Source organism: Cololabis saira, chromosome 17 (genome assembly GCF_033807715.1).
Source record: "Cololabis saira isolate AMF1-May2022 chromosome 17, fColSai1.1, whole genome shotgun sequence".
Taxonomy (NCBI): Eukaryota; Metazoa; Chordata; class Actinopteri; order Beloniformes; family Belonidae; genus Cololabis; species Cololabis saira.
Window position 1 is genome coordinate 41,584,879 of NC_084603.1, and position 17,029 is coordinate 41,601,907.

The 17,029-nt window shown below is 47.4% G+C and overlaps 1 protein-coding gene across 4 annotated transcripts in view; it reads right to left on the reverse strand.

Annotated features, from left to right (window-relative positions):
• Window positions 1-17,029, reverse strand: part of hspa12a (heat shock protein 12A) — a 74,658-nt gene that overhangs the window by 6,745 nt on the left and 50,884 nt on the right. The window contains exons 7-10 of one of the 4 annotated variants that reach the window (XM_061745142.1): window positions 14,125-14,296; window positions 13,647-13,664; window positions 3,314-3,400; window positions 594-698 (exon numbers count right to left, since the gene is read on the reverse strand). In XM_061745142.1, the coding sequence (XP_061601126.1) occupies window positions 594-698; window positions 3,314-3,400; window positions 13,647-13,664; window positions 14,125-14,296 (382 nt within the window). The remainder of the gene's footprint in view (window positions 1-593; window positions 699-3,313; window positions 3,401-13,646; window positions 13,665-14,124; window positions 14,297-17,029) is intronic. The other 3 variants (XM_061745143.1, XM_061745144.1, XM_061745145.1) reach the window with 3 other exon arrangements.

Below are 17,029 nucleotides of genomic sequence, written 5' to 3' on the forward strand. Positions count from 1 at the left end.
CCACCTGCCTGCGGTCCCCACCCCCGGTCATCCCGTTGCTGCTTCCACCTGCCTTCAGTCCCCACCCCTGGTCATCCCGTTGCTGCTTCCACCTGCCTGCGGTCCCCACCCCCGGTCATCCCGTTGCTGCTTCCACCTGCCTGCGGTCCCCACCCCCGGTCATCCCGCTGCTGCTTCCACCTGCCTGCTGTGTGCTGCTGACTTCCCTGACCCCCAGTCTGGCCGTCGGCAGGAGGGCCCCCCCCTTATGATCCAGGTCCTGGTCCAGGTTTCTTCCCTCCTAAAGGGGAGTTTTTCTTGCCACTGTTTGGCTTAAGGCTTTTCTCCCACTATGGGAGTTTTTACCTGCCATTGTTTATGTAATAATTGCTCGGGGGTTTATGTTCATGTTCTGGATCTCTGGAAAGCGTCTGGAGACACCTTTTGTTGTATTAGACGCTATATGAATAAAATTGAATTGAAGATATCGACGCAGAGGTAGAGGGAGTGTAGCTCTGGATGAAGGAGTGAAGGTATTGAGGAGCCGCTTGGGTGATTGTTTGGTAGCCAGGAGCAGAGCCAGAGGGGTACAGAGACGGGGCGCAGTCTCTTACCCGAGGCCTTGTAGAGCTCTTTCAGATGTCCCTCTGGAAGACGAATCTGATGGACAGTCAGGTCCACGGTTCCACCGCCACAGTCCACAACCACATACCGGTCACCTGCACAGAGAAAAGGTCAAAATGGAGAACAGCCCAGCGAGCAGTGAGCTGAGGCAGAAGGGGCTGTGGGGCTCTGCCTGGCGTCCCTGAGCGTCCCTGAGCGGGCTGCTGCTGCAGGGTGGGACCCGTCTCTGCTAGGGAACAACCCAGGGGAGGTGGTGAAGGAGGGAGGCTGGGCGAGGGAGACGCCGCGCAGCAGCTGGCAGGAAACAAGTGCAGTGGAAACCTTCAAGGCTGAGTGAAGGCGTCTCTGGCTCGGCCAGGACAATCAGGGGTCACCAATTTCCTCTTTAATTAATTATCATTAATTCTAGATGGATAGATTTCTTTCTTATATCTCCCAACATGTGCATACGTCCTTCCCCCTCTTTTAATCATATGCTCTAAAAACATCTGATCATGGTGGCGAGAACGAAAACAACAGATAACTTTGGACACTGCGTCAGTTCTCGGTGTTGAGCATGAAGCCCACGTAGCTCCACTGTGGTCTCATCGGGGGACCAGGCTCTGGGACCAAGCTCCCCAGATCAGGCTCCGGGGACCAGGCTCCGGGGACTAGGCTCCGGGGACCAGGCTCCCCAGATCAGGCTCCAGGACCAGGCTCCGGGGACCAGGCTCCCCGGATCAGGCTCCGGGGACCAGGCTCCGGAGACCAGGCTCTGGGGACCAGGCTCCCTGACCAGGCTCCGGGGACCAGGCTCCGGGGACCAGGCTCCGCTTCGGGTCAAAATTTGGGATAAAACCTTCATCAGAAGAAATAAATGCACTGGGGCCGCAATGGAGACCCATCAAAGATGGCGGCCGCGCTGAACGTCAGCTCCAATAGGCAGCGTCAGTCTATGAGGCGTCTACGTATATATATATATATATATATATATATATATATATATATATATATATATATATATATATATATATATATATATATATACATGTCACCCCCCTATGTCACCCCCTGCCTGCTACCCATCAACCCCTGCCTGCCTGCCACCCATCACCCCCTGCCTGCCCGCTACCCATCACCCCCTGCCTGCCCGCTACCCATCAACTCCTGCCTGCCCGCTACCCATCAACCCCTGCCTGCCCGCTACCCATCACCCCCTGCCTGCCCACTAACCATCACCCCCTGCCTGCCCGCTACCCATCAACCCCTGCCTGCCCGCTACCCATCACCCCCTGCTTGCCCGCCACCCATCACCCCCTGCCTGCCCGCCACCCATCACCCCCTGCCTGCCCGCTACCCATCACCCCCTGCCTGCCCGCTACCCATCACCCCCTGCCTGCCTGCTACCCATCAACCCCTGCCTGCCTGCTACCCATCAACCCCTGCCCGCTACCCATCAACCCCTGCCCGCTACCCATCACCCCCTGCCTGCCCGCTACCCATCACCCCCTGCCTGCCCGCTACCCATCACCCCCTGCCTGCCCGCTACCCATCACCCCCTGCCTGCCCGCTACCCATCACCCCCTGCCTGCCCGCTACCCATCACCCCCTGCCTGCCCGCTACCCATCACCCCCTGCCTGCCCGCTACCCATCACCCCCTGCCTGCCCGCTACCCATCACCCCCTGCCTGCCCGCTACCCATCAATCCCTGCCTGCTACCCATCACCCCTTGCCTGCCCGCTACCCATCACCCCTGCCCGCTACCCATCACCCCTGCCTGCCCGCTACCCATCACCCCCTGCCTGCCTGCTACCCATCACCCCCTGCCTGCCTGCTACGCATCACCCCTTGCCTGCCTGCTACGCATCACCCCTTGCCTGCTACCCATCACCCCCTGCCTGCCTGCTACCCATCAACCCCTGCCTGCCTGCTACCCATCAACCCCTGCCCGCTACCCATTAACCCCTGCCCGCTACCCATCAACCCTCTGGAAGCAGAAAGCCATACTTGGTATTGCTACATGTCACTTGTTTCTGCTAAATTAACGTGAACAACTGTTGAACACTAAGACCAACAACAATCAAATAACTTTGATCATATTTTTTTACAAGCACACGCACAAACAATACCAAAACCAACTAACAAAAGAAACCTATGACAAGATAGGATTAAAAGAGGGGGCCTCATTTTGGGACATGACTTCACATCTGCACAGAGGTTGAAAGAAAGCCCAGAAAATAGAAAGGAGCCATTTCAGTTCTCTAGTTTTTGTGTCCGAGCAAAGTGATCAGTATCTCGCCTTAATATTAACTTACATGTGACTCCAATCTGGTCAGCATTTGAAGTTGTGACATCACCAGGTTTATTGATGAGCCAATAACAAAACAACATATTTCTGCACAACGAAGCAAAGTTGAGAGCTGATTTGTACAGGTTTGTACAGATTTGTACATTGCCTATGGAGGCAATGTACAAATCTGTCCAGCTCTCAACCGTATATGTATGTATACTGAGCTATGTGTGAAGAATATATGAAATAGAGGCTTAAAAAAGGCTTCTGTCTGCGCATATAATATCCCCAGATTTTAAGAGCGCCAGCTTCAAAAGAATAAAGCCTTATTTATAAGTCAGCAGTCGTGTGATTGGTCTGTGCGGTGTCACACTGGAAAAGCAACAGCAGTTACATCACAGAAAGAGAGAGAGATGAGTAGAAGATGAGAAGAACTCTACCTTCTTCCAGCTCCGACCAAAGCTCCCCTATGACATTTTCCACCAAAAAGGTGCGGCTCTGTCGGTTGCGGCGGACATGCTCCTTGGCTGGTTGTTAACAGAGAGAGAAGGTTGTGGTGAGTGTGATGCTGGCGGGAAGCTCTGCTGTGTGAAGCCTTGTGGTTTAGACACAGGGGGGGCAGGCAAGCAGCAGGCTGGGGTGACCTGGACCTTCACAAACACCTCAATTACACTAACAATCAAACGGCTTTGGTGCCCATTTCAAACATGTGGGGGGAAAAAAATATGTGAACCCTCCAACTAACTGGGTTCTGCGTAGTTTCAACCATTGATTCACACAAAACCTTCTAACTTTATTGAACGCAGCTATTCAACATCCAGAGCTGGAGGAAAAGGTCTCTGTAGACGAAGGACGTTCAACCAGGTATCGACAACAAGGGTTCACTTCCTTTTCCCTCCAGAACTGTGAATGTTTGATGTGTGTGTTTGATAAAGACACGATAAAAACTGTTTGTGTCCCGATCAAGTCCTTGACCGGGACGACACGAGCCCTGTCGGTGCCGGAGCATCATGGCCGCATCATGGCCGTCATGCGTATCCTGCGTTCATTTGATGTGTCGACGTGCACGTTCTCCAAAAGACACTGAACGCGTACGCGACCTGCAGTTCTCGCTGTAGCCGCGAGTGGCACTGGTCCCGGTCAGAAACCAGCTGGCCACAAGTGACGACGCGGAGGTCGCTGGCGCTGTTTCCTTTGCCGAGATTGCAACCAAAGCAATGTTATAATCTCCTACATCATCCAATGGTGTCATGTTAACTTGTTTGTTGTTCTAATCTTGCTACTGCTACTGCTACTGCTACTACCGCTACTACTAAATATTGAATCACTTTTCCAACTGTTGCTCTGCTTACTGTCCCCTATCGGTCACCGCCGGTACGACGTGCTCTCCTTGTTACTACGCGAGCGACGTTGCAGTTGTTGGTGCACGCGAACGGAAGCGAACGCAAGCACAAACAGCAAGTATATCTGGGCTCTAACACATCCAACTGTTGGCTCCATCACCTCCATCATGGCTGCTCCACCTGCTCAGCGGAGGTGGCAGCGAGCGTGACCCGGCTCAGTACTGCTGCTGCTGCTCAGCGCCAACACTCGTCCTAGCACCCGGAACGTTTCAACCCCTTTTAGATGAGTCGAAATGATGATTCAGGAACAAATGTACAACGTGATCATGTCACTCCCTAAAACAACAGCCGAGGATACACACCAGCAAAGCATGAGGCGACCCCACAAGTGGGGACCCACCGGGTCTTTTATCACAGAGATTCAAGGAGTTAAAGAATCTCTGCAGAGGCTTGCTGCGGCCATCGCTGGCATGGAAGCGATGGAGCTGTGGCAGCGATGGAGCCGTGGCAGCGATGGTAGCCGTGGCAGCGATGGTAGCCGTGGCAGCGATGGTAGCCGTGGCAGCGATGGTAGCCGTGGCAGCGATGGTAGCCGTGGCAGCGATGGCAGCCGTGGCAGCGATGGCAGCCATGGCAGTGGAGGGTAGCCATGGCAGCGATGGCAGCCATGGTAGCCATGACAGTGATGGTAGCCACGGCAGCGATGGCAGCAATGGCAGTGATGGCAGCCATGGTAGCCATGACAGCGATGGCAGCCATGGCAGTGATGGCAGCCATGGCAGTGATGGCAGCAATGGCAGTGATGGCAGCCATGGTAGCCATGGCAGTGATGGCAGCCATGGTAGCCATGGTAGCCATGACAGCGATGGCAGCCATGGTAGCCATGGTAGCCATGACAGCGATGGCAGCCATGGCAGCCATGGCAGCCATGACAGCCATGGCAGCCATGACAGCCATGACAGCGATGGCAGCCATGGCAGTGATGGCAGCAATGGCAGTGATGGCAGCCATGGTAGCCATGGCAGTGATGGCAGCCATGGTAGCCATGGTAGCCATGACAGCGATGGCAGCCATGGTAGCCATGGTAGCCATGACAGCGATGGCAGCCATGGCAGCCATGGCAGCCATGACAGCGATGGCAGCCATGGCAGCGATGGCAGCCATGGCAGGGGAGGGTAGCCATGGCAGCAATGGCAATGATGGCAGCCATGGCAGGGACGGTAGCCATGGCAGCCATGGTAGCCATGACAGCAATGGCAGCCATGGTAGCCATGGTAGCCATGACAGCGATGGCAGCCATGGTAGCCATGGCAGCAGTGGCTACACGTCTACAGCAACATCCTGCTTCTCACTTTCATGTCACAGATGAATGACGTACAGCAAGAAAACGTTACTGCACGTGGCTCTGCTCCTGGGAAAGGGGCAGAGATCATCCAAGGCTGTTTAACACGCCTCACTGTTAAAGCGGGAAGGTCTGGAAAAAGGAAATGTCTGCGGCAGATCTGCTCCAACAAAGAGGAAGAAGGGGGGAGGAAGTCCAGCTCAGGGAGCTCTCGCTGATGGCGGCAGGGCGTGAGAGAGGTCTCCTGCTAACAGCACCAGCATCAGTCCGGCATTCCGCCGTTCGCTGCTCTCCTGGACGCTTTCCAAGAATCTCTTCTAATCAACAGTGTGAAGCTAACGTACATTTTAAGTTTGTTGCTAAAGTTTGTATTCCAGGCATGTGAAGATTATCCAGAGGTGAGAACAGGGCTCTGACCGTACATCCGTTTTTACATTTCAGGTCTGCAACACGTTCTAAGAAAGTGTGTGTCAATTTAATTGAATGAGGTTGAAGAAAAAAAGGATGTCATCTCATCCATGACTATTTTGAGAAAGAACAGTGTCCATTGCTGGGAGAGTCGTTGAAGAAGTACAGATGGACAGATCTCCACTTGTCAACACGTGGAAACATTTAAAGTTAACCTCGTAGTTCCTAGAGTATCCAAATGTAGATTTGGAGGGCGGGCGTTCTGCTATCAGGCACCATTACTATGGAACCAACTTCCAATCTGGGTTAAGGAGGCTGACACCACCTCCACCTTTAAAACTAAACTTAAAACCTTTCTGTTTAGTAAAGCCTATAGTTAGTATTTAGTAAACCTCTAGTTAGTGTCAGTAAACCTCTAGTTAGTGTCAGTAAACCTCTAGTTAGTGTTAGTAAACCTCTAGTTAGTGTTTAGTAAACCTCTAGTTGGTGTTTAGTAAATCTCTAGTTAGTGTTAGTAAACCTCTAGTTAGTGTTAGTAAACCTCTAGTTAGTGTTTAGTAAACCTCTAGTTAGTGTTTAGTAAACCTCTAGTTAGTGTTAGTAAACCTCTAGTTAGTGTTAGTAAACCTCTAGTTAGTGTTAGTAAACCTCTAGCTGGTGTTGGTTAATCTCTAGGTAGTGTAAACTCTAGTGTGTTAGAGTCAGTAGTCATAGTTGCAGCTATAGAACTAGACTATAATAGTTAGTCTCAAATATAGCTTGGTGGTAGATTTGCTGCTATAGACACTGCTGACAGATTTCCAGTCCTCATCTGAGCTTTATCAATATGAATGGGGATAAAATGACATCATACGGAACCATTGACATGTTGCAGGATGACATGTTGCAGGACTGGAATGCATCTATACGGATGCGGATTAACAAATTATGTAAATGAAACTGACAAGAACAAACATGAATATTTTGGTTTCATGTTGTCTGCAAAGATATACAAGTAAACGTAAGAATCTGAGCATTTGGTGTTTCTTGAAGCGGTGCTGGTATTGATCAGGCTGCCATAAGGTCAGAGCTCTTGTGCTAGATGTGGCAGATATGATACATTAGAAGTGTGTTTGGCTACAGCAGCAACTTCTGGCTTTTAAAGTTGAGCCTGATTCGGTGTTTCTGATCAGAAACACGCCGAGCGCCGGAAGGAGCCGGGCTCCTGTTCTGCTCTGACCGGGCTGATCCGACACTGGCCTCGGTTACATGATGTTTTTTAATTCGGAATTAATTATTCAGAATTAAATAATTCAGAATTAAACTATTTTCCTTCGAGTTTACATGGAAATAGTAATTCTGAATTGAGGTTTACATGGAAAACACGTTTGATGGTCTTTCTCCAATTCCTCTACAGGTCTGGGGGTTGGGAAGGTTCTGATTGGATAGGGGGGGGACCGGAAGTTAAACTACCGGAAGAAAAAGTAACTTAGCCGCTACAACTTTGAAAAGCTCACAATTCTGATGTTTCCTGTTTCCATCTGTTCTTTTAATGATTTCTGTTTATTAAATAAATGGTCTCTGCTCTTGACCAGCGTTTACTGCTGCTGCATCTTGAAACTTTGTTTGGAAAACCAGCCCAGCGTGGAATATAAGGTCATGGAGACAGACGGGTGAGGGAACGAGCAGAAAGAAAGACCGGAATTAATTTAAAGAGGAATGAGTGTAAACATGATCTGGAATTATTCTATTCGGATTTAAAATCGGAATAAACCAGCCACTTACTTCGGAATGGTAATTAGGTGTTTACATGGTAATTTTTAACCATTTTAAATCGGATTTCATTTTAATTCTGAATTAAAGAGGAATTAAATTTCCCATGTAAACGCACTCACTGATGCGATCACCTCTGTGGTTCCCTGCTGGAAAGAGACGGACCTGAGGTGCAAAAACACGGGGACGCGTTTTAACCACGGACACGAGTCCTGTAACCTGGAAGACTCCAGCCAAGGACATTTACAGAACTCTTCAAATACAGAAAGTCATAATTACAGACATCTTTCTAGAAGAGCATCGTTTACAATTAACTACCTTACTGGAAAAATGAGTATGTGTTATTTTTGTGTGAAGCATTCCGACTGGGATGCTTGTCTCAGAGACGTGACAGCTGATAAAAACAGGACAGAGTTTAGTTGGTCTGCATGCACATTCGAGCTTTTCTACCAAAACATAAACCACAAACATGTCAGAGAGAGAAAAACAGCAGCGAACAGATGAGAAAACTTCTGCTATAACATAAGTGTACATTATTGTAATTATGATTACATTTTATTTGTATGCATGCATGCAGACACCGAGCCTGGTGGTTCCTGACGGCTGGTGCTGATGGACAACCACACCAAAAGGAGTGAAATGAAAAAGGGAGGGTGGATTTTTGCTTTTGCTGCTTCACGTGTAGGATTTAATTATTAATCTGTGTTTGTTTTACCAACAACTAGACTGGGTTCAGACAACACATTGGTAGGAATTTAGCAAAGTTCCTTTATTATGAGCTGGTTATAGAGGGAATGCGCATGACGTCACAGATGAGACTTCACAGCGGGTTACGCCCACTGAGTGGCAGAAAAAACTGAGTGTCAGAAAGACTGAGTGACAGAAAGACTGAGTGTCAGAAAGACTGAGTGTCAGAAAGACTGAGTGGCAGAAAGACTGAGTGACAGAAAGACTGAGTGTCAGCGTAAACTTTCAGTTTGAGCAACTGGAAAACATCTAAAATGTGAAAGAGCTGTCGTGGGATCGACTGTAATAATAGATTTAGCAAGAAATCAGTTATCGTTTTACAGACTGCCGAAAAATAAGCTTAAGAGAAACAAATGGATTGCTGCAATTCACAAAAACAACTGGATTCCAGACACCGAAACGTGGATTTGTGGTTCCTATTTTGTATCGGGTAATGTTGGATTTTTGGGTAGCTAACGTTAAAAATGGTCAAATCATAAAGTTTGGCAACTTTAATTTCGCCAACAAATTCTGCCTTGAAGTCGGACCAAGCGTCAAGACTTTTGTACGCCTTCAAACTTTGCTTCATGTATTTCCCCGGCGTCCATGTCCATGGACCACTGGTTCTTGGTAACTGTACCAAATATTAATGTCCATGGACCACTGGTTCTTGGTAACTGTACCAAATATTAATGTCCATGGACCACTGGTTCTTGGTAACTGTACCAAATATTAATGTCCATGGACCACTGGTTCTTGGTAACTGTACCAAATATTAATGTCCATGGACCACTGGTTCTTGGTAACTGTACCACATATTAATGTCCATGAACCACTGGTTCTTGGGGTAACTGTACCAAATATTAATGTCCATGGACCACTGGTTCTTGGTAACTGTACCAAATATTAATGTCCATGGACCACTGGTTCTTGGTAACTGTACCACATATTAATGTCCATGAACCACTGGTTCTTGGGGTAACTGTACCAAATATTAATGTCCATGGACCACTGGTTCTTGGTAACTGTACCAAATATTAATGTCCATGGACCACTGGTTCTTGGTAACTGTACCAAATATTAATGTCCATGGACCACTGGTTCTTGGTAACTGTACCAAATATTAATGTCCATGGACCACTGGTTCTTGGTAACTGTACCACATATTAATGTCCATGAACCACTGGTTCTTGGGGTAACTGTACCAAATATTAAGGTCCATGGACCACTGGTTCTTGGTAACTGTACCAAATATTAATGTCCATGGACCACTGGTTCTTGGTAACTGTACCACATATTAATGTCCATGAACCACTGGTTCTTGGGGTAACTGTACCAAATATTAATGTCCATGGACCACTGGTTCTTGGTAACTGTACCAAATATTAATGTCCATGGACCACTGGTTCTTGGTAACTGTACCAAATATTAATGTCCATGGACCACTGGTTCTTGGGGTAACTGTACCAAATATTAATGTCCATGGACCACTGGTTCTTGGTAACTGTACCAAATATTAATGTCCATGGACCACTGGTTCTTGGTAACTGTACCAAATATTAATGTCCATGGACCACTGGTTCTTGGTAACTGTACCAAATATTAATGTCCATGGACCACTGGTTCTTGGTAACTGTACCAAATATTAATGTCCATGGACCACTGGTTCTTGGTAACTGTACCACATATTAATGTCCATGAACCACTGGTTCTTGGGGTAACTGTACCAAATATTAATGTCCATGGACCACTGGTTCTTGGTAACTGTACCAAATATTAATGTCCATGGACCACTGGTTCTTGGTAACTGTACCACATATTAATGTCCATGAACCACTGGTTCTTGGGGTAACTGTACCAAATATTAATGTCCATGGACCACTGGTTCTTGGTAACTGTACCAAATATTAATGTCCATGGACCACTGGTTCTTGGTAACTGTACCAAATATTAATGTCCATGGACCACTGGTTCTTGGTAACTGTACCAAATATTAATGTCCATGGACCACTGGTTCTTGGTAACTGTACCACATATTAATGTCCATGAACCACTGGTTCTTGGGGTAACTGTACCAAATATTAAGGTCCATGGACCACTGGTTCTTGGTAACTGTACCAAATATTAATGTCCATGGACCACTGGTTCTTGGTAACTGTACCACATATTAATGTCCATGAACCACTGGTTCTTGGGGTAACTGTACCAAATATTAATGTCCATGGACCACTGGTTCTTGGTAACTGTACCAAATATTAATGTCCATGGACCACTGGTTCTTGGTAACTGTACCAAATATTAATGTCCATGGACCACTGGTTCTTGGGGTAACTGTACCAAATATTAATGTCCATGGACCACTGGTTCTTGGTAACTGTACCAAATATTAATGTCCATGGACCACTGGTTCTTGGTAACTGTACCAAATATTAATGTCCATGGACCACTGGTTCTTGGTAACTGTACCAAATATTAATGTCCATGGACCACTGGTTCTTGGTAACTGTACCACATATTAATGTCCATGGACCACTGGTTCTTGGTAACTGTACCACATATTAATGTCCATGAACCACTGGTTCTTGGGGTAACTGTACCAAATATTAATGTCCATGGACCACTGGTTCTTGGTAACTGTACCACATATTAATGTCCATGAACCACTGGTTCTTGGGGTAACTGTACCAAATATTAATGTCCATGGACCACTGGTTCTTGGTAACTGTACCAAAAATTAATGTCCATGGACCACTGGTTCTTGGTAACTGTACCAAATATTAATGTCCATGGACCACTGGTTCTTGGTAACTGTACCAAATATTAATGTCCATGGACCACTGGTTCTTGGAGTAACTGTACCAAATATTAATGTCCATGGACCACTGGTTCTTGGTAACTGTACCAAATATTAATGTCCATGGACCACTGGTTCTTGGGGTAACTGTACCAAATATTAATGTCCATGGACCACTGGTTCTTGGTAACTGTACCAAATATTAATGTCCATGGACCACTGGTTCTTGGTAACTGTACCAAATATTAATGTCCATGGACCACTGGTTCTTGGTAACTGTACCAAATATTAATGTCCATGGACCACTGGTTCTTGGGGTAACTGTACCAAATATTAATGTCCATGGACCACTGGTTCTTGGTAACTGTACCAAATATTAATGTCCATGGACCACTGGTTCTTGGTAACTGTACCAAATATTAATGTCCATGGACCACTGGTTCTTGGTAACTGTACCAATATTAATGTCCATGGACCACTGGTTCTTGGTAACTGTATCAAATATTAATGTCCATGGACCACTGGTTCTTGGTAACTGTACCAAACATTAATGTCCATGGACCACTGGTTCTTGGTAACTGTACCAAATATTAATGTCCATGGACCACTGGTTCTTGGTAACTGTACCAAATATTAATGTCCATGGACCACTGGTTCTTGGTAACTGTACCAAATATTAATGTCCATGGACCACTGGTTCTTGGTAACTGTACCACATATTAATGTCCATGAACCACTGGTTCTTGGGGTAACTGTACCAAATATTAATGTCCATGGACCACTGGTTCTTGGTAACTGTACCAAATATTAATGTCCATGGACCACTGGTTCTTGGTAACTGTACCACATATTAATGTCCATGAACCACTGGTTCTTGGGGTAACTGTACCAAATATTAATGTCCATGGACCACTGGTTCTTGGTAACTGTACCAAATATGAATGTCCATGGACCACTGGTTCTTGGTAACTGTACCAAATATTAATGTCCATGGACCACTGGTTCTTGGTAACTGTACCAAATATTAATGTCCATGGACCACTGGTTCTTGGTAACTGTACCACATATTAATGTCCATGAACCACTGGTTCTTGGGGTAACTGTACCAAATATTAATGTCCATGGACCACTGGTTCTTGGTAACTGTACCAAATATTAATGTCCATGGACCACTGGTTCTTGGTAACTGTACCACATATTAATGTCCATGAACCACTGGTTCTTGGGGTAACTGTACCAAATATTAATGTCCATGGACCACTGGTTCTTGGTAACTGTACCAAATATTAATGTCCATGGACCACTGGTTCTTGGTAACTGTACCAAATATTAATGTCCATGGACCACTGGTTCTTGGTAACTGTACCAAATATTAATGTCCATGGACCACTGGTTCTTGGTAACTGTACCAAATATTAATGTCCATGGACCACTGGTTCTTGGTAACTGTACCAAATATTAATGTCCATGGACCACTGGTTCTTGGGGTAACTGTACCAAATATTAATGTCCATGGACCACTGGTTCTTGGTAACTGTACCAAATATTAATGTCCATGGACCACTGGTTCTTGGTAACTGTACCAAATATTAATGTCCATGGACCACTGGTTCTTGGTAACTGTACCAAATATTAATGTCCATGGACCACTGGTTCTTGGTAACTGTACCAAATATTAATGTCCATGGACCACTGGTTCTTGGTAACTGTACCAAATATTAATGTCCATGAACCACTGGTTCTTGGGGTAACTGTACCAAATATTAATGTCCATGGACCACTGGTTCTTGGTAACTGTACCAAATATTAATGTCCATGGACCACTGGTTCTTGGTAACTGTACCAAATATTAATGTCCATGAACCACTGGTTCTTGTGGTAACTGTACGGGTCACTGTCAAGTCCAACGGCCTTTAATTTAATGATAATTAATTAATAAATAATTTTACTGATAATCAGCTGTTATTCCGTCTTCTCCACTAGTTGCAGATGTTTTTACCACTCAGTGCAGTAAGGGGGCTGGTCCAGTAAGAAACTGACGTCAATGCAGACCCTCTACCATCACTGGTGACTTGGCTGCAGCAGAACATCCAGCCGAGTCACGTCAACTCCTTTAGTTGTTTAGCCACACTTCACAGCATAAATCATTTCTAGGTGTTTTCCACAGTCCAATCAGAAATATAGTCCAATTCATCCCATTATGATCCAAATAAATCTGCCCACAGCAACATAGCAGTGTGTTTCTGCATGTGTGGGGGGGGGGGGGGGGGGGTCTCTGAAGCCAGTTGGGTTTATAACAATGGTTGTGAGGGAATAAGCAGCAGCAGGTTAAGATGCCAGCAGGCTGTGGTGAGTGGGGGGTGAGGGGCTCAGACTCATGCAGGTGTCTGACTGAGAGAGGAGTTTACCATGGCCTGGAGACACTACTGGAGACACGGCGGTGGACAGGAAGGAGACAGTCAGTCACATGGCACTTCACTACATGAGCACAATGGTTTTACTACACATGCAGCGCGGCGTCGCGGTAACAGGCCAGACACACGAGTACATGTGGCTGACACGCCCCGTCCACGCCCCGTCCACGCCCGGTTCACGTGGTACAGGGGTGGGCGGTCCTGAGTCTGACCTGAGTCTGACCCCGGTCTGAGCCGGGTCTGACCGGGGTCAGACTCGGGTCAGACCCCGGTCCGTGGGTCCACCTGGGCCCGCGTGGGCCCCTTTCATTAACCATGTCTAGCTCATACTGCACCTTTAACCTTTTTTAAATTGTATATATGTTAATAATAGCTGTCATTTGTCAAATTCCATGTCTTGATTGACCTGAGCTGGCCAGATAAACCTGATTGTGACGGTTCTGATGGTTGTGATGGTTCTGACGGGCCGTACCTTGGGTCATCCCCGCCCCGGCGTTGTCGGTGGGGCTGCAGCCGTTGTGGGTGTTCTGCGTGGCCAGGTCCACCATCTGGTGCAGCCGCAGCTTGCGGCAGTAGATGGAGGCGGCCTCGGGCTCCAGGGCGATGATCAGCTGCTCCGGGTTCTCCCGGGACACCAGCCCGGACTGGAGGAGAACACAGAACCACAGCTTCAGCAGAACCACACACTTCAGCAGAACCACACACTTCAGCAGAACCACAGCTTCAGCAGAACCACAGCTTCAGCAGAACCACACACTTCAGCAGAACCACAGCTGCAGCAGAACCACACACTTCAGCAGAACCACAGCTTCAGCAGAACCACAGCTTCAGCAGAACCACAGCTTCAGCAGAACCACACACTTCAGCAGAACCACAGCTTCAGCAGAACCACACACTTCAGCAGAACCACACACTTCAGCAGAACCACAGCTTCAGCAGAACCACAGCTTCAGCAGAACCACACACTTCAGCAGAACCACACACTTCAGCAGAACCACACACTTCAGCAGAACCACACACTTCAGCAGACCCACACACTTCAGCAGAACCACACACTTCAGCAGAACCACAGCTTCAGCAGAACCACACACTTCAGCAGAACCACAGCTTCAGCAGAACCACACACTTCAGCAGAACCACAGCTTCAGCAGAACCACACACTTCAGCAGAACCACAGCTTCAGCAGAACCACAGCTTCAGCAGAACCACAGCTTCAGCAGAACCACACACTTCAGCAGAACCACAGCTTCAGCAGAACCACACACTTCAGCAGAACCACACACTTCAGCAGAACCACAGCTTCAGCAGAACCACAGCTTCAGCAGAACCACACACTTCAGCAGAACCACACACTTCAGCAGAACCACACACTTCAGCAGAACCACACACTTCAGCAGACCCACACACTTCAGCAGAACCACACACTTCAGCAGAACCACAGCTTCAGCAGAACCACACACTTCAGCAGAACCACAGCTTCAGCAGAACCACACACTTCAGCAGAACCACACACTTCAGCAGAACCACACACTTCAGCAGAACCACACACTTCAGCAGAACCACACACTTCAGCAGAACCACACACTTCAGCAGAACCACACACTTCAGCAGACCCACACACTTCAGCAGAACCACAGCTTCAGCAGAACCACAGTTTCAGCAGAACCACAGCTTCAGCAGAACCACACACTTCAGCAGACCCACACACTTCAGCAGAACCACACACTTCAGCAGAACCACAGCTTCAGCAGAACCACACACTTCAGCAGAACCACACACTTCAGCAGAACCACAGCTTCAGCAGAACCACAGCTTCAGCAGAACCACAGCTTCAGCAGAACCACACACTTCAGCAGAACCACAGCTTCAGCAGAACCACACACTTCAGCAGAACCACAGCTTCAGCAGAACCACACACTTCAGCAGAACCACAGCTTCAGCAGAACCACACACTTCAGCAGAACCACAGCTTCAGCAGAACCACACACTTCAGCAGAACCACAGCTTCAGCAGAACCACACACTTCAGCAGAACCACAGCTTCAGCAGAACCACACACTTCAGCAGAACCACACACTCCAGCAGAACCACAGCTTCAGCAGAACCACACACTTCAGTCATTAATAACTCTCTTGATAACTGAAATAGCATCTCCTATCTGTGGCACAACACAGATTCCATCCGTCTCCGTTTCCTCCCTGGATCTGTTTGATAATTCTGCAGTTCTATCAGCATTCTGGGAGCTGATTGGTCCTTACAGCATCATTAACTGCAATATTTGCTGTTGAATCTCAATATAATACTAGTAGTAATATGTTGCAGAACTAGAGTCAAATAATTCATGCAACAGCTGAAAAAACTGTTTTAATAACACTAACCCAAATCAATATTGGACTCAAATTGAATTGAATCAAATATTGATAATTTATTCTGAATCTTAAGAACTGTAATCAAATTGATTCTGGTCATTTGAACCGATCCCCGGCCCTATGTGGGACTAACTCTGTTATTACAGATCACAGATCTGCTCTCAGTCCTGGCAGCTGGAAGGAGACGAGTGGAAAGGAGACGAGTGAAAAGGAGACGAGTGGAAAGGAGACGAGTGAAAAGGAGACGAGTGAAAAGGAGACGAGTGAAAAGGAGACTAGGGAAAAGGAGACGAGTGAAAAGGAGACGAGTGAAAAGGAGACGAGTGAAAAGGAGACTAGGGAAAAGGAGACGAGTGGAAAGGAGACGAGTGAAAAGGAGACTAGGGAAAAGGAGACTAGGGAAAAGGAGACGAGTGAAAAGGAGACGAGTGAAAAGGAGACGAGTGGAAAGGAGAAGAGTGGAAAGGAGAAGAGTGGAAAGGAGACGAGTGGAAAGGAGACGAGTGAAAAGGAGACGAGTGAAAAGGAGACTAGGGAAAAGGAGACTAGGGAAAAGGAGACGAGTGAAAAGGAGACGAGTGAAAAGGAGACGAGTGGAAAGGAGAAGAGTGGAAAGGAGAAGAGTGGAAAGGAGAAGAGTGGAAAGGAGACGAGTGGAAAGGAGACGAGTGAAAAGGAGACGAGTGAAAAGGAGACGAGTGGAAAGGAGACGAGTGAAAAGGAGACGAGTGAAAAGGAGACGAGTGGAAAGGAGAAGAGTGAAAAGGAGACGAGTGAAAAGGAGACGAGTGAAAAGGAGACGAGTGAAAAGGAGACGAGTGAAAAGGAGACGAGTGAAAAGGAGACGAGTGGCAAGGAGGCTCCTGCGTTGTGTTTAGATGTCTTAACCTCAGGGAAACGTCTTCCTTTTTGCTAAAGCACGTAGTCATACTAGTGCTGCCTCAGCCGACCTTGAACCCTCCATTAAACATGCTTGTTTTCTGTTTCCCATGATGCACCTCTGCCTGCC